The sequence below is a fragment of the Tursiops truncatus genome, chromosome 5, assembly GCF_011762595.2.
Source record: "Tursiops truncatus isolate mTurTru1 chromosome 5, mTurTru1.mat.Y, whole genome shotgun sequence".
NCBI classification, from domain to species: domain Eukaryota; kingdom Metazoa; phylum Chordata; class Mammalia; order Artiodactyla; family Delphinidae; genus Tursiops; species Tursiops truncatus.
Genome location: NC_047038.1, coordinates 104,540,734 through 104,566,440, shown reverse-complemented (window position 1 = coordinate 104,566,440; position 25,707 = coordinate 104,540,734). Strand labels below are relative to the sequence as shown.

The 25,707-nt window shown below is 36.0% G+C and overlaps 1 protein-coding gene across 1 annotated transcript; it reads left to right on the top strand.

Moving 5' to 3' along the window:
* Nucleotides 1–2,746: 2,746 nt before the first annotated feature.
* Nucleotides 2,747–8,370, top strand: FGB (fibrinogen beta chain). The gene is made up of 8 exons (XM_033856425.2): nucleotides 2,747–2,755; nucleotides 3,423–3,671; nucleotides 4,151–4,334; nucleotides 5,276–5,503; nucleotides 6,037–6,150; nucleotides 6,488–6,613; nucleotides 6,824–7,109; nucleotides 7,717–8,370. Exons 1-8 carry the CDS (start codon nucleotides 2,747–2,749, stop codon nucleotides 7,946–7,948), a joined length of 1,428 nt encoding a protein of 475 aa, XP_033712316.1. The 3' UTR covers nucleotides 7,949–8,370.
* Nucleotides 8,371–25,707: the final 17,337 nt, after the last annotated feature.

Genomic DNA, 25,707 nt, shown 5'->3' with positions numbered 1-25,707 from the left:
TATCCAATCACCATAATAATGATTTTGATTTAGGAATCTGTAATCTACTAATTATTTTAATAATGTTTAGAATTATTTAAACATTTTAACATATTAGTAAAGAACAAAATATGGAAAGTGGTCAGAGCAAAAAAAGACTACATTTTCTTTTTCATGTTAGTCTATCATAGCATAAGGCATGAATATTATCGATAATTTTGTTATTCTGATTAATGTCTGAAAGATAAAATGAACACATGGTAATATTATTCTTGAGTTTAATGGCCTTTTTAAAACCTGAATTGCAGGATTACCCCAAAACAACACTTATGGTAAACCTCTAGTGAGTTCACAATGTTAGTGGGTGCCTTGTAAGTAGGTTGAATTTTTTTGTGCTTGGATTAAAAATATTTTTTTCCTCACACATTCTTTGGGAGCCTGTGTAGCATCCACGTTAATTTACAGGAAATGTGATACACAGCTCTTTTAGGAATGTCCCAATTTCCCATCATATTGTCCGATTAAATGAATTAAGGAACTTCGGTGTTACTAAACTTGGCCAACAGGGAACAGTTGTATGACAAGTAAATAAGTCTTGCTGGGAACATGTTGCTTAAGGGATAAAATGGTTCAGCCAACAAGTGAACCAAAAAATTAAACGTTAACTAAGGAAGGTAATCACTTGGAAAGGCATAGCTAACAGAGGATTCAGGTATATATAGGATTGAAAATCTCTCAGTTAAGTCTATAGCAAAGGATGGTTTCTTGGAACTTCCAAAAATTTAAAACCATGAAACATCTACTACTGCTACTATTGTGTGTTTTTATAATTAAGGGCCAAGCTATTGATGACTACGATGAGGTGACTTTTAAATATTATTGTATTCTTACTAATATTATTAATATAAAATATAACCAAAACATAATCATATGTGAATATTTATTATAATGAAATTAACATTGATTTTAATTATGAAATTGAATTGTTAATCTCTAAGGCCTATTCTATTTAAAGAATGTTGCATAGTATTTCTTATATAAAAACAAAATAATAATTTCTCATTTTCTGGTTTATCACCTTTATTTTCCCAGGAAGAAGATGTCAGAGCTAATTTAAGATGTGTTTTTCCGATTGTTGTTATCCTGAGTACTATCATTTCCATTGCGTTCTAGCAATATGTTATTACAATTTGAGAACAAATATCTGAAAATTTCCCAGACTATAAAATAATAGAAGAGCAGCATTTTAAAAGAAAAAAGCTGTAGTAGCTAGATGGCTCTTTGGTGAAGGAGGGTAATATAAAGCTCCTGAAATTACAGGCTATTTATGAATGAAAATTGTAAACTAAATCTAAAAGCAGAATAGAGCAAGTATGGTAATAGAAGATTAAAAATTGTTTTTTTCAAATGAGAAATTTATTTATTGTTATTATGAGTGGTTATCAAATACATCACTCCATTTAATTTATTCATTTGTAGAACAGTTTTTCCTCAAGAACTATCTTTGCTGATTTACTCCTACTGGTTTGAAGATGTCAAAAATACAAAAATACATTTAGAGAAATGAATATTTAAAGAATTAAAATTTTATTATCAGATAACTCCGGATCAAATTGCTTGTGTATAGCATAGTATCACCATACTAGAAATAAAAGTACACAGTAATACATAAATGAAGTGATTCATTTTGGATCACTTGTTGAATTTGAAGGGAACCTAAGTGTTTTAATTATCAAACTATACATATAAAAAGATAGTTATTTGGTTAATTGAATTAGGTAAGAAAAATGTAAAGAATGTGTAAGAGTAAACTTTTACAAAGTACTTGGCTAAGCACTTTTACACTCCTGCTCACCAACTGATCTACACAGAGACAGTTTACTAGTTTAGCCTTCCAATTGGATTTTCTAGTTTCAGTTATTTCAATAAGTGGTCTTCATAAACTTCATATAATTTCTTTTAAGATGTTTAACCTTTTTCATTTACTTTTCTCTAGTAAAGCTAGATCACCAACACTACCTCTTTAATTATATTCTAAAATAAAAAGGAAATATTTTTCTTCTGTTATAATTTGATCTGCAGTAAACAGATGAATCACATTTCACAAAATTCCTGTCTGGCTGGGACCATGTCTTTGACACAAAATATGTATATTTCCTACAAATCTTCATACATTATTATTTTTCTTGCAGTCACACATAACATATACTATAGTTTAATTTCAGCAGTTAAGCAGGGGAATCTTGATCCAACTTGCCTGGGTTTAAAGCCTAGCGTTCTATCACTAAATGTTAAATATTATTCTAACTTACTGAATAAATGACAGTGAAATTCCAAACAGTCATTCGATGACTTCTAGGCCCACAAAATAGCTAGAGAGCTTAGTCTCTGCAGCAAGTCTAGTCATTTGTTAATTTGTAATTAAGTGCCAAAAGGTGAAAGTACTGGCAAAGGTCATATGATGATAATATAGTTAATCTAAGCCAGCACTTTTGTATTGCATTGCATATTTTCCACTTCACTATCTTTTAATGTAATATTTTTTCAATTAGCAAATAATTTTAATTGCAATGCACATACCTTGAGAATTATTTTAAATATGAGAAAATCATGGTATTTGATAAAGGAAATCAAGTAGAAAATTTCATGAGAATGATTTAACAATTTTGTTGATAGAAGTTAAGGTTGAAGTTAGTAGTGGAAAAGCCACTTACACTGTAGTATCTGTTATGTGTGATTGCAATAAAAATAATAATAATAACTCAATATGTGCCAGGTATTCTTCTAAGGGTGTCATATGCAATAAGTCATTTAATCCTAACAATCATCTTATACGGCAGATACTTTTATCATCCCTATTTTACAGATGAAGTAACTTGCCGAAGATCTTTATAGCTAGTAAGTGGTGGGGGTCAAGACTTGAAACCAAGCAGTCTGGCTCCAGAATGCCTTATTCCTCTTCAAACGTGTTAGAGCCAATGGTTGTCTTATTACAAATAAATCCTAAGTAAATTTCGCTTTTAATAAATCTGTATTACCTCTTAAATATTATTATATAGGAGTTAGCCAAATTAATCATCAATTCATAAAAATTGAAAGTAAAAAAATAATTAACAATAATTACAGGAATTTAGTAATCCAGTGCCTTGAGAACATTTATTCCTCCTGACGGTATAGATTTCTTACTATTTTGTGTCTTCCAACTTATAGGTTTCAGGAATCTGAGGTCATTACCTTTCATTATCTAATGCAACATTTTTTAAAGTCTCTTTTTAAAAACTACCCCAGGCACAATAGCTTTTTGCACTGTTTTTCTTTCTACTGTTACTGAAGAGACCTAAGGAACCTATTGATTTACGAACAACAACTAGCTAGTTGATGGATCTTAAGCAAATCCTCAGTCATTTGATAACCTAAGTTATAGAATGAGGGTGTTGGAATAGCTGCATCTAAAATCTCCTATAACACTCTACATTTTATTTCTGCCTGGTTCCCTGAAGTTTCATTTGGATGCCCGTGGTCATCGACCCTATGACAAGAAGAGGGAAGAGCCTCCCAGCCTGAGACCCGTCCCCCCTCCCATCAGCGGAGATGGCTATAAGGCTCGTCCAGCCAAAACAGCTAACCGCCAGAAGAAAGTGGAGAGAAAACCCCCTGATGCTGACGGCTGCCTGCACGCTGACCCAGACCTGGTGGGTGGGCCTGCCATGCGAAGAAGGCCTGTATTCATCATGTCTTCCTGATGTTGTGTTGACCCACATTACCATCATTTTTATTTTGTTTGTTTCTTTTGGATGTAAATACAAAACATAAACTTATTGGGCCCTGAGCTAAGGGTGCCTTTCTAATTTTCTTTGGTCTGGGCCCAAGATTACAAATTAGGACACATGAAACATCATGAAACATCATCTCCTTTGTGCTTTGCCCACTTTGTCTGTTCAGATGGTAACATTTTCATAGCCTAATTACCTTTGTTCTGTGGTAAAGATTATTTTTAATCTTCAGAGGAATATAATGATGAACCTAGAATTTCTGGTCTCACAGAAAGAAAATCAAATTGCAAGTTTTTATATTGGTGAATGATATCATTGAATTTTCACTATGTGCTATTTTCACAAATATCCATAACCCCAATCCTTCATCTAATGTTGGCTATTTTCTTTGTTTGCAGGGCGTGTTGTGTCCTACAGGATGTCAGTTGCAAGATACTTTGGTAAAAGAGGAAAGACTAACTAGAAAGAATGTAGAAGAGTTAATGACTAATATAGAGTCTGTTTCCCAGACCGCTTCTTCCACCTTTCAGTATATAACTGTGCTAAGAAACATTTGGAAAGAGAGGCAGAAGCAAGTAAAAGGTAGATGTCCTTGTGTTTCCTGTTTGATTCTGTTATAAAATTGAAACTGTCAGAGTGCCATGGGAATGCACAATTCTGAGAAGATCCATGTTTCTAGATGAGTCCGAGTAGTTCAGTATGAGCCTGATTACCCCAAGGTCCTCACTTAGGCATCTTCACCTGCAACTTGTCTGACAAGCACTATGCAGCTCTTATTCCCAGTCTGGCATCAGCAAGGATGATTCTCTATGAAAATTTTCACTGTGAGTCCTTATTTTTAGTCTATAAAAAAAACTTGTGACTCCGAAGACAGTATATTCACAGAGTAAAAATTTAGCATTTATAGATTTAACATTTGAGGTTTTGAATATAACTGTGTCCAGGATATACTCAATTGAATTGAAGATAATGATCTTACCCTTTGAATCCTGAGATGTGAACTTTGAGTGCTATTGTCTTGGTGGTTAGGAATCAGCTAGTGAGCCAGCATGGCATAGGTGTTTCAGGGAGTAGCAAACCCAAGTTTGGACATTTTTCAACGGAATCATGGCATTTCTTTTGTGTATTTCAAGTCTCTGCTGTACTTAAGTAAGATGAATAAATAAATCAGTGTATCTACTCCATAAGATGTTGAACTTCTGAGATGGAAAGCCTAAGTCCTGCTTTCTCCTCTTTTCCTCACCAAAGTAATAAACAACTTATTGTATTTATTATTAGCCATAATTTTTAGCTTAATCTAAGGTAAATTACTATTATAGTAGCTAGACTATATGTTAATTTGTGTATGCCATGGGGAAAATAATTTCCCCTAAGTACAACTACCTATCATGACTGCCCGATGTTCATTCGGGGTCTATAAGTTCATTCTCAGAAAATCAGAATCACAATTGTGTGGTTGAATACATTTAGTTTTTTTATCGAGAGAAAATGCTAACCATTCCTACATAATTTCATTTTTCCAGATAATGAAAATGTAATAAATGAGTACTCCTCACAGCTGGAAAAGCACCAGTTATATATAGATGAGACTGTGAACAGTAATATTCCAACTAAACTTCGTGTGCTCCGTTCAATTCTGGAAAATCTGAGAAGCAAAATACAAAATTTAGAATCGGATGTCTCAACTCAGATGGAATACTGCCGCAGCCCGTGTACTGTCACTTGCAATATTCCTGTGGTGTCTGGCAGAGGTAGCTAGTTAAGACACATATTTCTAGTAGGTTCCAGAAGAACTCACACTCTCTAAAAATAAGAGAACTAAAAGAAGTCCAGTGGATTTCCCAACAGATCCTAATGACATCTTAGCACATCATGAAGATATCCCTAGCATGCCTAATACATTTGCCAGTTTTTGATGAGTAGGAAGCAGTGTAATTATGGTGGTAGCTCCATGGGTGTAATGTACATGCTTTCTTGAAAAGATGCTGGAATCATGGATACATACATGTAAAGATTTCTCCATCACATGAGTTCTGGAAGTTTATGGATATCACAGGACACAAAAGGTAGAGAAGAGCTTTTTCACCCCCTTGGCAGATAGAATTCCTTGAAACTGAGTTCGATTTTTAGTAAAAGGAAGATTCAGTTTCTACAACATATTCTCAAATGTCTAAAATAAAATGTTCCTTAGTATCTATGTAATCAGTTATCTTACAAAATTAGTGACTAAAGACAAGGTAATGATGTTGTAATTCCTAAATATAATGTTATCTTATGGTTGCAGAATGTGAGGAAATTATCAGGAATGGAGGTGAAACATCTGAAATGTATCTCATTCAGCCTGACAGTTCTACCAAACCATATAGAGTATACTGTGATATGAAAACAGAAAGAGGAGGTAAGCGTTTGATAGCTTTTGACCTATTATGCTGAAATTATTTTAATGCCAGGAAATAAAACCTAGCTTTAACGTAGCTAACAATGAGCCATTTGATTTGGAATTCAATCTGATGTTTTAGAATATCTCTGATTCACAATTTGGGGTAAGATAAGGCACTTGCAGTTTCCAAAGATTTTGCGCGTTTTCCTCTCACATCTATTTCCTTATTATATCTATTTTGGAGCACTAAATATCAATGGGCATGAATTAAATGGGCAAGGAATTCAGACATTGCCCTCAAAGTGACATTATTTGTTAGTGGTAATGTGTGTTATTTTGTTTCTTTCAACCAAAGGATGGACAGTAATTCAGAACCGTCAAGATGGTAGTGTTGACTTTGGCAGGAAATGGGATCCATATAAGGAAGGATTTGGAAATATTGCAACCAATGCAGATGGGAAAAAATACTGTGGTGTACCAGGTAAAAGCTAGGAGTACAAAATAAAATCATTCTTTTTTAGATTATTTTTCTCCATTTAAAAAACATAGTGTTGGTAGTCTGTTTTTAGGAGTTTTAGGAGGTTAAGAAGAATTTACAAAAAGAGTATAAAAGCTAATGATGAGGGGGAAAAGCCAGTTTTTTTTTTAAAGGTTTTATTTTTGGTGAGATTTTATTTTATTTTTCCTTTAGGTGAGTATTGGCTTGGAAATGACAAAATTAGTCAGCTTACCAGGTTGGGACCCACAAAGCTTTTTATTGAAATGGAGGACTGGAAAGGAGATAAGGTGACAGCACTCTATGAAGGATTCACTGTACAGAATGAGGCCAACAAATATCAACTCTCAGTGAGCAACTACAAGGGCACAGCTGGCAATGCCCTCATAGAAGGAGCTTCTCAGCTGGTGGGAGAAAACCGGACTATGACCATCCACAACAGCATGTTCTTCAGCACATATGACAGAGACAACGATGGCTGGTACGTGCTGGTTCTTCCCTCCTGCTTTTAGCACCGCTGCTAACATAGCTGCTTGGAGTCATTAATGATCACTAATGTGATTAGTGACTCTCATTTCTTGGGTACTTCCTGTGTGCCAGCCACTGTGCTAAGCTCTTTCTGGGTCACTCTAAAGCACTCCAGCTATAACGTTGCCATTACTATCCTCATTTTACAAATGAAAATTAGAGAGATTAAGTAATTTACACAAAATCACATAACCATAAAAGATACAACTGGAATTTGAGCACAGTTACAAAGTAGTGCGTACTTAGACAGATTTCCCTGTCTCTAAATTGGACTGTGTATATCAAAACCTCCATTTTGTTTCCCAGGGATCTGTAACACTAAGGGATCTGAAAGCTATCATTTCAGGATAAAGTAACAAATATAGATTAATTTGCCACATAGACCCAGTTCTCTCCCTTTCTTCCTATAGGGCAGAGAAGACCTTTGCTGTGTAATTGTGACTTTACATATAGAACCAGAGGGAAGGAATATTGCACCCAGCACTTCTCTGTGCGTACTTTGCAAAGAATTAACTTGAGGGCACTGCAGTTCTAATAACCCCAAACAAATTTCCTTTCAGGAAAACTACAGATCCCAGAAAGCAGTGTTCTAAAGAGGATGGTGGTGGATGGTGGTATAATAGATGTCATGCGGCCAATCCAAATGGCAGATACTACTGGGGTGGCCCTTATACCTGGGACATGGCAAAGCACGGCACAGACGATGGAGTGGTGTGGATGAACTGGCAGGGGTCCTGGTACTCGATGAAGAAGATGTCCATGAAGATCAGGCCCTACTTCCCAGAGCACTAGTCCTCCACACATAGATTATTATTCTTCCTCATGTGACAACATTTTTATATATCATGTCATCAGAATTTTTTTTCATACCTTATATCCCTCTAAAGCTATCAAAATGTAGTAAGTGTGACTTTTTGGAAACATTATTTAGGCAAATGACATTTAAAACAGCACATGATTTTCTTTCATAGTCATCATTTCTATTGCATGCCAAGATGTAACTAAAAGGATGACTGTGGATAGTCAGTGTTCATAATTTCAGTGGATTGTGAAAAGTTTCAAATTAGGAAGATAAATGTTCTATCCTTGTGGGAAAACTGTGAGGTGAGCTAAAAACCTGTGTTTAAAAGTCCACTTTTAAACCTCTCTTTATTTATGTAAGATCTGTCACAGAAAACTCAAAAAGATTTATTCATTAAACTGGTTTCTGTTACAATAAATTAATGTTTTCTTATTTTGTACTCCACACGGCCACTGAATTAGGCTTTGAATTTGTGAGAAAAGAGAAGCATTCACAACCTCAAGTGGCTAATGAAGTGGCAGTGAACCCCTGAAGTTTCAGCATCTCCCTCTGCACCATGAAAATCCACTGCTCTGCAGGGAACTAGACTTGCGGATCAGAGATCCCAAGAGGACAGTCACGGTCAAGTCTTCACCATTTGTTTTTTGAGGGAAACAGCAAGGGAGGAAGCAGCATTTGCCTGTTGCCTCTGGAAATTCGGCCTATTGGCATCAACTGGGTTTTTGTTTTTCACATGGTCACACCAGAACTGAAGTAGAAGTGAATATCTCTTCTTTCTACTTCTCCTCAGCAAATGAGTATATCAACTCAACTTTCTTTTGCTCTGTATTCTCCATCTGCCCTGTGCAACCCTCTGACCCTTAGTCCTCCTTCCCTCTTGTAGCATCATTGCCACTGATTTTCATGGAAACATTGTCCTGATGCTCATCTTCTTAACCTTTGCATCTAAGCAAAAGTTATTCATTTCTATCATGGAAATACCATCACTCCCTTAATTCCTCATCATAGCCAACTTCAACTTTTACCTGGTTTCCCTGACGTAGGTTCTGTCCCACCTATATTCAATTTGTCTGTTACTCTGCCATCACATATACCATCCTAAAAACAGAAAATTCTGACCAATTTACTTTCCTGCTTAATGTTAGCTCGTTGTTATCTAAGTGTTAAAATCCAGATTTATTAGCTGGGAGTGAAAATGGCTTGTTACTTGGTCCCAGCACTGTCTCCTGCCCCTGTCCCCCTTCACTATACATCTGCACTTTTGTCACAGTGAATTTTTCACCATTCCCGGAAAGGTCAGGCCCTTTTATATTGTGCTCCCATTGTAAACAACATCTTTCCTCCAACACCATCTGACAAAATTGCTGTCCATTTCAAGCTTCGCTTTAAATGCAATTTGTCTGTTCTACACATCTTTCTCCTTCTTTGATAATGAGCTCTTACTCATCTTTGATTCCAGAATCATCTGCATGTCAGAAAGTCAGATTTTCATAAATTTATAAATATTCTATGACTAAACCCAATGATTATCAAGATCTTGGATAGCCCTTTTTTAGGTAAAACCCATTTTCCAATAAAGGCACACATAGAAACTCAATATGCAAGATACTGGAAATTAGAAATTTTGCAGCAAGCCTGAGTGTATCAAAAGCCCACGAAATAAAGGATGAGGAGGTGGCAGGGGCCCAATTTAAGGGCAATATCCCTCAGATCTTTGCTCAACCCCCTTATGTACTCAGAGAGGACTAAGAGAATCCTAGAGTTTAAAGTAAAACCACAGATTAAAACCCACTAAAGTAGATAATCCGATGGTCAATTTCTTAGTTAATGTACAAGTAGCAGAAACACAGAGACCACACCTGGGTAATATGTAATATCTATCTAGAAGGAAGTAAGCCTTCTTAAGGTATCAGTTGGTAAGAAATGTTACCTATCTGATTTTGCCCATTCAAGCTTCACAATTTCAAATACAATCAAAAGGTAGTGTCCCCTAGTTAGAATATATAAAACAGTATCTAAAAAGGTTAACTCATGACTTTTATGAAGATAATAAAAAGATGAGTTGAAAATTAATAATCCCACACTATGGCATGAGAACTATAATATATTTATTATACAATTAAGACTGAACGTATGGAACAAACTATAAAGGATATATGCACTTGGGATGTAAACTTCCCATTCCTCTGCATTTAGGAACCAAGGAAAACAAGTAACCAATGTTAACTGAAGCCTTGTTTTTTAAGGTGAAAACACATGGGGCAAAAACGTAGATTATCTAGCATACCACGAGCCACAGTAGTTGAACTATCATTTCTGTTCAACCATTACACACAGCAATCATCTAAACCTGCAGAGCTTATTTAGAAAAGAGAGTTCCTGGAGTCAACCCAGGTTTATTACATCAGAGCCTCTACATGGGAAGATCCTAAGAATATATATTTTTAATAAATGTCCCCAAGAAATTCTGATCACCAGCTGGATTTCGGAACGAGTGATTCAGGCTACATTTGCATTCACCTGAGACTCCCATCTTTCTTATCTAGCACTCTTCCCACGCAAGCGGTGACTGTGAGGTAATATTTAGAGCAAGAGGTCATCTTTGAAATTACTGTGACTTCATACTGTGACCACTGACTATCTTTAAGGCTCAACTTGGATTTAGCAGCTAGAACCACTATTTCTTTTCTGGTATCTGTCAGTCTCAGCTGATTCTTTAGTTGGACTTTTAGTTTTTCTGAGGTGTAGAAACAAATGAAAGATGCTACCTACCATTTGTACATAGAGCTGAAGCTGTGATCTGAACACCATGCATTCCCCCACTGTGCCATGTGATCTGATGCTCCCTGCTTGATGCTCCCACTGTCACTCAGCTCTGCACCAAGTCACAATGTGTTGGTGCATAATTATGCCTAAACCTAGCAAATGGAATAACTTCTGTTTATTTTAACATTAATTGTGGTTTTAAATAACGAAAGTAGTACATATTATGTGTAGACGTTTTGGGAAATACAGAGAAATGTAGAACAATTTATAATTTCAGCACTAAGAGGGAAGCAGCTAATATCTCAGTAGATGTTTTTCTTTTTATCCTGTGTGCATTTTAGAACTTGAATATTTCACATTGTGGCACAGAAAATTTTCCATGTTACTTAATATTCTTCTATAGTGTTATTTTCTATATGATTTTTAATGACCATATAATATTCCATTGTGTGCCATGTACTCTTCTTTTTTTTTTTTTTTTTTTTGTGTGGGGGCGGTTCGCGGGCCTCTCACTGTTGTGGCCTCTCCCATTGCGAAGCACAGGCTCCGGACGCGCAGGCTCAGCGGCCATGGCTCACAGGCCTAGCCGCTCCGCGGCATGTGGGATCTTCCCGGACCTGGGCACGAACCCGTGTCCCCTGCATCGGCAGGTGGACTCTCAACCACTGCACCACCAGGGAAGCCCATACTCTTTTTTAAGCAAGTGTCTCTCATTAGACATTTAGATTTTTCTGACCTAGTCCTAATAAAGACAATACTGCAATTAGCATCCTTATGCATAACTTTTTTGCATATATACATAATCTGTATTATCTATAATATAGGTTTTTATCTATTTCTTTCTAGAATAAATTCCTAGAAGCAGAATTTCTAGAGGAAATAAAGGATTCTGGCATTCTAAAAGTTTTTAAAATAAATATATTACCAAATAACTCTCCATAAAGATTGCATTGATTTACACACAGAATTGATAACACACAGAATTAGAGGTGTTTGTATTTTTATTTTTCTTCTCCTTCATGAATGCTGAAAGTTATGATTAAAATATTGACAATTGCTTTAATTTTCATATCTTTAATTACTGGTGGAACTAAGGGATTTTAAAATGTTTAATGATCATTTGTGTATCTTGTTTTGAGAGTTTCCTTTCAGGTCCTAGCCCCAATTTTCTATTAGGAGAATCATCTTTTATATGAATTCTTAACCATTCATTATGTATGTAGGATAGCAATCAGGAGCATGATATTACTCACTATTTACTCAACTATTTTATTTCCTAGGTGATTACACTGGGAGAGTCATATGCTTATGCAAATAGTCTTAACTGGTATGAATATTAACCATTGTACCCCTTTCTCTCCTCCCAACCAAGATGTGACCAACAGGTGATATGTTTTTTGGTTTTGTCTTTTGACTGAATTATATTTATTTCCCCAACAACTTTTTGTTTGAAAAGTTTCAGTCTTACAAAGAAATTGTAAGAATAGTTTAATGAATACCTCTATGCATTTCACCTAGATTCACCAACTGTTTGTTACATTTGCTTTATCTCTCAAAAGGAGATACTTTTTTTTTTTTTTTAAAAGGAGATACTTTTAATGCAGTTTTGCAACAGCCTATGTAGGCATATGACCCTGAGGTCATAGATCTATTGCAGATAGAGCCAAAGGTGGATTTAGCAAATATTTTCCAGAGTGCTCTGTTGCAATCAACAGAGCCACCTTCAGCAATGAGCTGATGAAGAGGCAGACCACTGTTTAATAGCTAAGCATTTCTCAGCTCAATCCTGGCAGGTTACCTTAAATTTCCTTGCCTCTGTGGTTTTGAAGTGTTGCTTTTACAAGTGGAAATGGAAGACAAAATGTCTAACTCTCATATGAGAATATGAATCTCTTCCCTGGGTGCAAATTCCTCACCATACTACTTACTCCCTTCTATGATGTTTAAGGCCCTGGCACCCCCAGCCTCAATTAATTATAGATTTTTCTTCATAAATGAGATTTATAAAGTATCTGAGAGTCAATTAAAAAGAAGATATAGGTGAATTAATAAATGCATAAATAAATAAATATGATAGCTCCAGAATGCTTTCTATGTAAATTTCATTAGCTACAAGCAATTTGTATAATATTCACCAAAATCTAAATGTTGCTACTTCTCAAGTTGTTTCAGCAAAAATGGTATTACTTTGTTCAAGTATAACAAATACTTAGCTTATGATTTTTGCATCCTGCATGTACTTATATTAATATGGTATCATTTTCTTTCAGGCTTTTCTAGACATGATTTGAGATAAATAATGAACTTGGATGGATGGCTCTTGTTTTGATTCACCAGCTGCACCCCTAGTGTTGGCTAACTTGGAAATGTATTTTGTTGTTTATAAGGGGAACACATGACAGTATAATTAGATCAGTAATACTACTGGAAAAGTAATTAAAATTAAATGCTATTTGCAATACGCTCATGTTTATCTATAAACTACAGTATCATTATCCTAGAACTTAGAATAAATTATGTGGACAACTGAAGTGGTTAGAGCCTGTAAGAACACTGTTGTGAGCTTCATCCCCAGATGTGTTTCTTATCATCACATTATTTAACCTCCCTAAGCTACTATTTTCTCATCAAAAAATCAATTTATAGCATGTCCTCACCTTCATTAAAGGAACTCTAGTAATTATCAATTAAAAATATTCTTATAATATTTTCTGGAAATGTAATACTTTATTCTAAAAGGTTTCCAGACACTAAAAATAAATATGTAAATAGAATACATGAATCAAAATGTAAATAATTTCTTTTAATAAAAATGAAATATGACATCAATAGATACAGAAGGGATTTATGCATTCAGTAGGAGCTTGAAATGGAAGACCTTTAAAGTTCCTTTTAACCCTTAAATTTCTTAATTCACAAATATTTTATTGGGTCATTACTTTGTGCCATACCTTGAGTGAAGTAGTAGGGAAAACAATACAGTCTCTGCACTTAAGGAAAGAGTAATCAAGAGGTTTCTCATGCACCACTGCATGCTAAAGAGAGCATCAAGGTGGCTACAGGCTAACAGATGAAGATGGATCTATCTGGGTATAAAATTAAGATACAGCTGAATATTTTTTACATTTCTTACTCAGGAACAAACTCCCTAATTCAGCATTTTCCTCTGTAGCAGACATATTTAAAAACCATGTACTTTCCTGGCAAAACTTTCAGGTTCATATCTATTTTATTAATTTATTGATTCATTCATTCAACTAGGGGTTATTTTGAAATGGGTAATCTAAACAGAACTTGCAGATTAAGAAGGGGTTTGGGTGGGTGGGTGGTGGGAGGAGCAGTAACACCACGAGTAAGTAGCAGAAGTTAAGGAAAGAGGAAACAAAATAATTTAAAAAGTCAATGTAAAATAGAACTGTTTTTAAAAAATTCATCAACTGGGCTTCCCTGGTGGCGCAGTGGTTGAGAGTCCGCCTGCCGATGCAGGGGACACAGGTTCGTGCCCCGGTCTGGGAGGATCCCACATGCCGCGGAGCGGCTGGACCCGTGAGCCATGACCGCTGAGCCTGCGCGTCCGGAGCCTGTGCTCCTCAACGGGAGAGGCCACAGCAGTGAGAGGCCCGCGTAATGCAAAAAAAAAAAAAAAAAAAAAAAAAAAATTCATCAACTGTAATAAAATCTTCTACATTGAGTGACAGAGAAAGTTTGGAAATAAAGGAACAACATGCAAAAAATTAAAGAAAGAGGAAACAATAATAAAATTTAAAAAATTAACTTAAAATTGTTTTAAAATGTATTTATTATTTTAGGAAAGCTTTTTGAATAAAGTGATAATGTTAAAAATAAAATGGCTTGTAAAGATATCTAGGTAAATGCAATAAAAAACAAACTAGGAGTAATGGTAATACTAATATTTAACAAGGGGAAATTCAATTCTAAAAGGATGAAACAAGTAAAAGAGGCACATTATATAATGACTAAAAAGTATAATCCATGGAGAAGATATAATAGTCATAAACTTTCATGCACTAGATAATAAAAGAGCCAATCACACAAAACAAAATTTCTAGAACAGGAAAAGAAAAAACACATACACAAAACACTGAGTGAGACCTTACTATATCCACACGGAACACACATAAAAGCATGTATGTGGCGCAGTGGTTGAGAATCTGCCTGCCAATGCAGGGGACATGGGTTCGAACCCTGGTCTGGGAAGATCCCACATGCCATGGAGCAACTAGGCCCGTGAGCCACAACTACTGAGCCTGCGCGTCTGGAGTCTGTGCTCTGCAACAAGAGAGGCTGCAACAGTGAGATGCCTGCACACCGCGATGAAGAGTGGCCCCCGCTCGCCACAACTAGAGAAAGCCCTTGCACAGAAACAAAGATCCAACACATCCATAAATAAATAAATAAATAATAATTTTTAAAAAAACATGTATGTGTATATAAATATATGTTCATGCATACATGCACATATTTTAAAATATGATACATCAATTATATAAAATAAAAAAGGTACAGAATATTTAAATATTATCAACAAACTTGGTAACATAAAATTTTGTAATCTATAAATGTAAAAATATAATTCTCTTTGCCTATGAAACAATCACAAAAATTCATCATGTACTTGTCCACAAAGAATATCTTAATTCTAAAACAGAATGAAAAAATTGGTTAAATTAAATAGTTGATGAAATACTTGGAAATTAATAAGTAAAAGATGACTCACCAATTCCACATCAGGTCAGGGTTATAGAAAAAAAAGATAACTCACCCGAACCCCTTAAAAAAGTAACTAATTGGAAACTAAGAAAGGCTTTTCTAAATAGCCCCTAGAACAAACAAAAGAAGAAAAAATTGAAATTAGAATATTTCTAGACAGAAAGAAAAAAAGTGAAGGGTAAGAGGGAGAATACTTCATCCAAAAGCTATACTTTAAAGATGACCAAGGCAGTGTAAGCACTGGAGAGAGTCTGTATATAGATCCAAAAAGACTTTTAATAAAGTTGGCATTTCATTTACCCTGGCAAAGAATGGTTTAATAAATGACCTCAGCATAACTGGCTAGAAAACAAAAGTTGACCTTCTTCATAACATATTAAAATGAATTCTAGGTTAATGAAATATTTAAATGTAAAAGAAAAAAAAACAATAAAACTATTTAAAGAAACTTTAAAAACCCGTCTGTGCCTCCCCTCCCGGGAGCCTGTTCAGCCTGCCACTGCCAGGGTCCCGTGATCCAGGGACAACTTCCCCGGGAGAACACACGGCACGCCTCAGGCTGGTGCAACGTCACGCCGGCTGCTGCCGTCACAGGCTCTGCATCCGTAATCCCCCCCTCCCCACGGGGCTGAGTGAGCCAGAGCCCCCGAATCAGCTTCTCCTTTAACCCTGTCTTGTCTGAGCTAAGAACAGACGCCCTCAGGCGACCTACATGCAAAGGAGGGGCCAAATCCAAAGCTGAACCCCCGGAGCTGTAGGAACAAAGAAAATAAAGGGAAATCTCTCCCAGCAGCCTCAGGAACAGCAGATTAAATCTCCACAATCAACTTGATGTACCCTGCATCTGTGGAATACCTGAATAGACAACGAATCATCCCAAATTGAGGAGGTGGACTTTGGGAGCAACGCTATATAATTTTTTTTGCCTTTTTCTCTTCTTGTGAGTGTGTAGGTGTATGCTTCTGTGTGTGATTTTGTCTGTATAGCTTTGCTTTTACCATTTGTCCTAGGGTTCCATCTGTCCATTTTTTCCTTTCTTTTTTTTTATTACTTTAAGAAAATTTCTTTCTTAATTATTATTTTTTATTTTAATAACTTTATTTTATTTTATCTTCTTTTTTTCTTTTTTTTCTCTCTTTTATTCTGAAGCATGTGGATGAAACACTCTTGGTGCTCCAGCCAGGGGTCAGGACTGTGCCTCTGAGGTGGGAGAGCCAAGTTCAGGACACAAGTCCACAAGAGATCTCCCAGCTCCACATAATATCAAATGGTGAAAATCTCCCAGATATCCCCACCTCTACGCCAAGACCCAGATTCACTCAACGACCAGCAAGCTACAGTGCTGGATGCCCTATGCCAAACAGCTAGCAAGACAGGAACACAACCCCATCCATTAGCAGAGAGGCTGCCTAACATCATAAGAAGGCCACAGACACCCGAAAACACATCACCAGATGTGCACCTGCCCACCAGAAAGAAAAGGTCCATCCTCATCCATGAGAACACAGGCACTAGTCTCCTCCACCAGGAAGCCTACACAACCCACTGAACCAACCTTAGCCACTGGGGACAGACAGCAAAAACAACAGGAACTGTGAACCTGCAGCCAGAGAAAAGGAGACTGCAAACACAGTAAGTTAAGCAAAATGAGGAGACAGAAGAACACACAGCAGATGAAGCAGCAAGGAAAAACTCCACCAGACCTAACAAACGAAGAGGAAATAGGCAGTCTACCTGAAAAAGAATTCAGAATAATGATAGTAAAGATGATCCAAAATCTTGGAAATAGAATAGAGAAAATACAAGAAACGTTTAACCACGACCTAGAAGAAATAAAGAGCAAACAAACAGTGATGAACAACACAATAAATGAAATTAAAAATTCTCTAGAAGGGATCAATAGCAGAATAACTGAGGCAGAAGAACGGATAAGTGACCTGGAAAATAAAATAATGGAAATAACTACTGCAGAGCAGAATAAAGAAAAAAGAATTAAAAGAATTGAGGACAGTCTCAGAGACCTCTGAGACAACATTAAACACAGGAACATTTGAGGTATCAGGGTCCCAGAAGAAGAAGAGAAAAAGAAAAGGACTGAGAAAATATTTGAAGAGATTATAGTTGAAAACTTCCCTAATATGGGAAAGGAAATTGTTAATCAAGTCCAGGAAGAACAGAGAGTCCCATACAGGATAAATCCAAGGAGGAACATGCCAACACATATTAATCAAAGTATCAAAAATTAAATACAAAGAAAAAATATTAAAAGCAGCAAGGGAAAAACAGCAAATAACACACGAGGGAATCCCCATAAGGTTAATAGCTGATCTATCAGCAGAAACTCTGCAAGCCAGAATGGAGTGGCAGGACATATTTAAAGTGATGAAGGAGAAAAACCTACAACCAAGATTACTCTACCCAGCAAGGATCTCATTCAGATTCGATGAAGAAATCAAAAGCTTTACAGACAAGCAAAAGCTAAGAGAAGTCAGCACCACCAAACGAGATCTACAACAAATGCTAAATAACTTCTCTAAGTGGGAAACACAAGAGAAGAAAAGGACTTACAAAAACAAATCCAAAATAAATAAGAAAGTGGTCATAGGAACATACATATCGATACTTAACTTAAACGTGAATGGAATAAATGCTCCAACCAAAAGACACAGGCTTGCAGAATGGACACAAAAACAAGACCCATCTATATGCTGTCTACAAGAGACCCACTTCAGACCTAGGGAGACATACATACTGAAAGTGAGTGGATAGAAAAAGATATTCCATGCAAATGGAAACCAAAAGAAAGCTGGATTAGCAATTCTCATATCAGACAAAATAGACTTTAAAACAAAGACTAATAGAAGAGACAAGGAAGGACACTACATAATGATCAAGGGATCAATCCAAGAAGAAGATATAACAATTGTAAACATCTTCTTCAATCCAAGAAGAAGATATAACAACATAGGAGCACCTCAAATTATAAGGCAAATACTAACAGCCACAAAAGGAGAAATCGACAGTAACACAATCATAGTAGGGCACTTTAACACCCCACATTCACCAATGAACAGATCATCCAAAATGAAAATGAATAAGGACACACAAGCTTTAAATGATACTTTAAACAAGATGGACTTAATTGATATTTATAGGACATTCCATCCAAAAACAACAGAATACACATTATTCCCAAGTGTTCATGGAACATACTCCAGGATAGATCATATCTTGGGTCACAAATCAAGCCTTGGTAAATTTAAGAAAATTGAAATCGTATCAAGTACACTTTCTGACCACAATGTTATGAGACTAGATATCAATTACAGGAAAATATCTGTAAGAAATACAAACACATAGAGGCTAAGCAACACACTACTAAATAACCAAGAGATCACTGAAGAAATCAAAGAGGAAAACAAAAAATACCTAGAAACAAACGACAATGAAAACACAAAGACCCCAAACCTATGGGAAGCAGCAAAAGCAGTTCTAAGAGGGAAGTTTATAGCAATACAACCCTACCGTAAAAAACACCTCAAAGAAACAACCTAACCTTACACCTAAAGCAATTAGAGAAAGAAGAACAAAAAAACCCCAGAGTCAGCGGAAGGAAAGATTTCATAAAGATCATATCAGAAATAAATGAAAAAGAAATGACGGAAATAATAGCAAGATCAATAAAACTAAAAGCAGGTTCTTTAAGAAGATAAACAAAATTGATAAACCATTAGCCAGACTCATCAAGAGAAAGAGGGAGAAGATGCAAATCAATAGAATTAAAAATGAAAAAGGAGAAGTAACAACTGACACTGCAGAAATACAAAGGATCATGAGAGATTATTACAAGCAACACTATGCCAATAAAATGGACAACCTGGAAGAAATGGACAAATTCTTAGAAATGCACAACCTTCCGAGACTAAACCAGGAAGAAATAGAAAATATGAATAGACCAATCACAAGCACTGAAATGGAAACTGTGATTAAAAATCTTCAAACAAATAAAAGCCCAGGACCAGATGGCTTCACAGGTGAATTCTATCAAACATTTAGAGAAGAGATAACACCTATCCTTCTGAAACTCTTCCAAAATATAGCAGAGGGAGGAACACTCCAAAACTCATTCTACGAGGCCACCATCACCCTGATACCAAAACCTGACAAAGATGTCACAAAGAAAGAAAACTACAGGCCAATATCACTGATGAACGTAGATGCAAAAATCCTCAACAAAATACTAGCAAACAGAATCCAACAGCACATTAAATGGATCATACACCATGATCAAGTGGGGTTTACCCCAGGAATGCAAGGAATCTTCAATATATGCCAATCAATCAATGTGATACACCATATTAACAAACTGCAGGAGAAAAACCATATGATCATCTCAATAGATACAGAGAAAGTTTTTGATAAAATTCAACACCCATTTATGATAAAAACCCTTCAGAAAGTAGGCATACAGGGAACTTTCCTCAACATAATAAAGGCCATATATGGCAAAATCACAGCCAACATTGTCCTCAATGGTGAAAAACTGAAACCATTTCCACTAAGATCAGGAACAAGACAAGGCTGTCCACTCTCACCACTATTATTCAACATAGTTTTGGAAGTTTTAGCCACAGCAATCAGAGAAGAAAAAGAAATAAAAGGAATTCAAACCCAAAAAGAAGAAGTAAAGCTGTCACTGTTTGCATATGACATGATACTATACATAGAGAATCCTAAAGATGCTACCAGAACTACTAGAGCTAAAAAACTACTAGAGCTACTCAATGAATTTGATAAAGTAGTGGGACAAAAAATTAATGCACAGAAATCTATAGTGTTCCTATAAACTAATGATGAATTATCTGAAAGTGAAATTAAGAAAACACTCCCATTTACCATTGCAATAAATAGAATAAAATATCTAGGAATAAACCTACATAAGGAGAAAAAATATATGTATGCAGAAAATTATAAGACACTGATGAAAACAATTAAAGATAATACAAATAGATGGAGAGATATACCATGTTCTTGGATTTGAAGAATCAACATTGTTAAAATGACTATACTACACAAAGCAATCTACAGATTCAATGCAATCCCTATCAAACTACCACTGGCATTTTTTCACAAAACTACAACTAGAAATTTCACAATTTATATGGAAAAACAAAAGACCCTGAATACCCAAAGCAATCTTGAGAAAGGAAAAAGATCTGGAGGAGTCAGGCTCCCTGACTTCAGACTATACTACAAAGCTACAGTACAAAGCTACAGTAATCAAGACAGTATGGTACTGGCACAAAAACAGAAATATAGATCAATGGAACAGGATAGAAAGACAAGAGATAAACCCACGCACCTATGGTCACCTTATCTTTGATAAAGGAGGCAAGAATATACAGTGGGGAAAAGACAGCCTCTTCAATAAGTGGTGCTGGGAAAACTTGACAGGTACATGTAAAAGAATGAAATTAGAACACTCCCTAATACCATACACGAAAATAAACTCAAAACGAATTAAAGACCTAAATGTAAGGCCAGATAGTATAAAACTCTTAGAGGAAAACATAGGCAGAACACTCTATGACATAAATCACAGTAAGATCCTTTTTGACCCACCTCCTAGAGAAAAGGGAAAAAAAATAAACAAATGGCAACTAATGAAACTTAAAATCTTTTGCAGAACAAAGGAAACCATAAACAAGACCAAAAGACAACCCTCAGAATGGGAGAAAATATTTGCAAATGAAGCAACTGACAAAGGATTAATCTCCAAAACATACAAGCAACTCATGCAGCTATATATCAAAAAAAAACCCAATCCAAAAATGGGCAGAAGACCTAAATAGACATTTCTCCAAAGAAGATATACAGATTGCCAACAAACACATGAAAGAATGCTCAACATCATTAATCATTAGAGAAATGCAAATCAAAACTACAATGAGATATCATCTCACACTGGTCAGAATGTCCATCATCAAAAAATCTACAAACAATAAATGCTGCAGAGGGTGTGGAGGGCACCCTCTTGCACTGTTGGTGGGAATGTAAATTGATACAGCCACTATGAAGAACAGTATGGAGGTTCCTTAAAAATCTAAAAATAGAACTACCATATGACCCAGCAACCCCCCTACTGGGCATATACCCTGAGAAAACCATAATTCAAAAAAAGTCATGTACCAAAATGTTCATTGAAGCTCTATTTAAAATAGCCAGAACATGGAAACAACCTAAGCGTCCATCAACACATGAATGGATAAAGAAGATGTAGCACATATCTTCAATGGTATATTACTGAGCTATAAAAAGAAACGAAATTGAGTTATTTGTAGTGAGGTGGATGGACCTAGAGTCTGTCATATAGAGTGAAGTAAGTCAGAAAGAGAAAAAAAAAATACCGTATGCTAACACATATATATGGACTCTAAAAAAAAAAAAAAAAACTTGCTCCTGAGGAACCTAGGGGCAAGAAGGGAATAAAGACACAGACCTACTAGAGAATGGACCTGAGGATGTGGAGAGGGAAAGGTAAGCTGTGACAAAGTGAGAGAGCGGCATGGACATATATACCCTTCCAAACGTAAAATAGATAGCTAGTGGGAAGCATCCACATAGCACAGGAGATCAGCTCAGTGCTCAGAGTGGTGGGCTAGGGAGGTTGGGAGGGAGGTAGATGCAAGAGGGAAGAGATATGGGAACATATGTATATGTATAACTGATTCACTTTGTTATAAAGCAGAAACTAACACATCATTGGAAAGCAATTATACTCCACAAAAGTTGTTTAAAAAAAAAAAAGCATCTGTGCAATCATGGAGTAGGTGAGACATTTTTTTTCTTTTTTGAATTTTTTTTTTTTTCCCTGCACGTGGGCCTCTCACTCTTGTGGCCTCTCCCGTTTCGGAGCACAGGCTCCGGACGCACAGGCTCAGCGGCCATGGCTCACGGGCTTAGCCGCTCCGCGGCACATGGGATCTTCCCAGACTCGGTCACGAACCCGCGTCCCCTGCATCAGCAGACGGACTCTCAAACACTGCGCCACCAGGGAAGCCCCTTTTTTGAATTTTATTTTATTTTTTTATACAGCAGATTCTTATTAGTCATCAATTTTATACACATCAGTGTATATATGTCAATCCCAATCGCCCAATTCATCACACCACCATCCCCACTCTCCTGCAGCTTTCCACCCTTGGTGTCCATACATTTGTTCTCTACATCTGTGTCTCAACTTCTGCCCTGCAAACTGGGTCATCTGTACCATTTTCTAGGTTCCACATACATGTGTTAATATACGATATTTGTTTTTCTCTTTCTGACTTACTTCACCCTGTATGACAGTCTCTAGATCCATCCACGTCTCAACAAATGACACAATTTTGTTCCTTTCTATGGCTGAGTAATATTCTATTGTATATATGTACACTTCTTCATCCATTCGTCTGTCAATGGGCATTTAGGTTGCTTCCATGACCTGGCTATTGTAAATAGTGCTGCAATGAACATTGGGGTGCATGTGTCTTTTTGAAATATGGGTTTCTCTGGGTATATGCCCAGTGGTGGGATTGCTGGATCATATGGTAATCCTATTTTTAGTTTTTTAAGGAACCTCCATACTGTTCTCTATAGTGCCTGTATCAATTTACACGCCAACCAATAGTGCAAGAGGGTTCCCTTTTCTCCATTCCCTCTCCAGCATTTGTTGTTTTTAGGTTTTCTGATGATGCCCATTCTAACTGGTGTGAGAAGATACCTCATTGTAGTTTTGATTTGCATTTCTCTAATAATTAGTGATGTTGAGCAGCTTTTCATGTGCTTCTTGGCCTTCTGTATGTCTTCTTTGGAGAAATGTCTATTTAGATCTTCTGCCCATTTTTGGATTGGATTTTTGTTTCTTTAATATTGAGCTGCATGAGCTGTTTATATATTTTGGAGATTAATCCTTTGTCCGTTGATAGTTTGCAAATATTTTCTCCCATTGTGACGGTTATCTTTTCATCTTGTTTATGGTTTCTTTTGCTGTGCAAAAGCTTTGAAGTTTCATTAGGTCCCATTTGTTTTTTGTTTTTTTTGTTTTTTTTAAAATTTCTGTTACTGTAGGAGGTGGATCAAAAAAGATCTTCCTGTGATTTATGTCATAGAGTGTTCTTCCTATGTTTTCCTCTAATAGTTTTATAGTGTCCGGTCTTACATTTAGGTCTTGAACCCATTTTGAGTTTATTTTTATTTATGGTGTTAGGGAGTGTTCTAATTTCATTCTTTTACATGTAGCTATCCAGTTTTCCCCTCACAACTTATTGAAGAGACTGTCTTTTCTCCATTGTATATCCTTGCCTCCTTTGTCATAGATTAGTTGACTATAGGTGTATGGGTTTATCTCTGGGCTTTGTATCCTGTTCCATTGATCTATATTTCTGTTTTTGTGCCAGTACCATATTGTCCTGATTACTGTAGCTTTGTAGTATAGTTTGAAGTCAGGGAGTCTGATTCTTCCAGCTCCATTTTTTTCCCTCAAGACTGCTTTGGCTATTCAGGGTCATTTGTGTCTCCATGCAAATTTTAAAATTTTTTGTTCTAGTCCCATAAAAAAGGCCATTGGTAATTTGATAACGATTGCATTGAATCTGTAGACTGCTTTGGGTATTATAGTCATTTTCACAATATTGATTCTTCCAATCCAAGAACATGGTATATTGCTCCATCTTTTGGTATCATCTTTAATTTCTTTCATCAGTGTCTTATAGTTTTCTACATACAGGTCTTTTGTCTCCCTAGGTAGGTTTATTCCTAGGTATTTTATTCTTTTTGTTGCAATGGTAAATGGCATTGTTTCCTTAATTTCTCTTTCAGATATTTCATCATTAGTGTATAGGAATGCAAGAGATTTCTGTCCATTAATTTTGTATCCTGCAACTTTACCAAGTTCATTGATTAGCTCTAGTAGTTTTCTGGTGGCAGTTTTAGGATTCTCTATGTATAGTAACATGTCATTTGCAAACAGTGACAGTTTTACTTCTTCTTTTCTAATTTATATTCCTTTTATTACTTTTTCTTCTCTGATTGCCATGGCTATGATTTCCAGAACTCTGTTGAATAATAGTAGTCAGAGTGGACAACCTTGTGTTGTTCCTGATCTTACAGAAGATGCTTTCAGTTTTTCACCATTGAGAATGATTTTTGCTGTGGGTTTGTCATATATGGCCTTTATTATGTTGAGGTAGGTTCCCTCTATGTCCAGTTTCTGGAGAGTTTTTATCATAAATGGGTGTTGAATTATGTCAAAAGCCTTTTCTGCATCTATTGAGATGATCATATGGTTTTTATTCTTCAATTTGTTAATATGGTGTATCACATTGATTGATTTGTGTATATTGAAGAATCCTTGCATCCCTGGGATAAATCCCACTTGATCATAGTGTATGATCCTTTTAAAGTGTTGTTGGATTCTGTTTGCTAGTACTTTGTTGAGGATTTTTGCAGCTATATTCATCAGTGATATTGGTCTATAATTTTCTTTTTCTGTAATATCTTTGTCTGGTTTTGGTATCAGGGTGATGGTGGCCTCATAGAATGAGTTTGGGATTGTTCCTTCCTCTGCAATTTTTTGGAAGAGTTGAGAAGGATGGGTGTTAGGTCTTCTCTAAATATTTGATAGAATTCACCTGTGAAGCCATCTGGTCCTGTAATTTTGTTTTTTGGAAGATTTTCCATCACAGTTTCAATTTCATTACTTGTGATTGGTCTCTTCACATTTTCTCTTTCTTCCTGGTTCAGTATTGGAAGGTTATACGTTTCTACAAATTTGTCCATTTCTTCCAGCTTGTACATTTTATTTGCATAAAGTTGCCTTTAGTAGTCTCTTAGGATACTTTGTATTTCTGGGGTGTCTGTTGTAACTGCTCCTTTTTCATTTCTAATTTTATTGCTTTGAGTCCTTTCTCTCTTTTTCTTGATGAGTCTGGCTAATGGTTTATCAATTTTGTTTATCTTCTCAAAGAACCAGCTCTTAGTTTTATTGATCTTTGCTATTGTTTCCTTTGTTTCTATTTCATTTTATTTCTGCTCTGAATTTATGACCTTTCCTTCTGCTAATTTTGGGTTTTGTTTCTTTTTCTTTCTGTAGTTCCTTTAGGTGTAAGGTTAGATTGCTTATTTGCAGTTTTTTCTGTTTCTTGAGGTAGGCTTGTATAGCTATAAACTTCCCTCTTAGAACTGCTTTTCTGCATCCCATAGATTTTGGATT

What these genes read in the sequence shown, in the direction of transcription:
- FGB (XM_033856425.2), top strand. An exon ending in TGCACGCTGACCCAGACCTG is followed by an intron (nt 3,672 to 4,150) that starts GTGGGTGGGCCT and finishes CTTTGTTTGCAG; the next exon opens with GGCGTGTTGTGTCCTACAGG. An exon ending in GAGGCAGAAGCAAGTAAAAG is followed by an intron (nt 4,335 to 5,275) that starts GTAGATGTCCTT and finishes TCATTTTTCCAG; the next exon opens with ATAATGAAAATGTAATAAAT.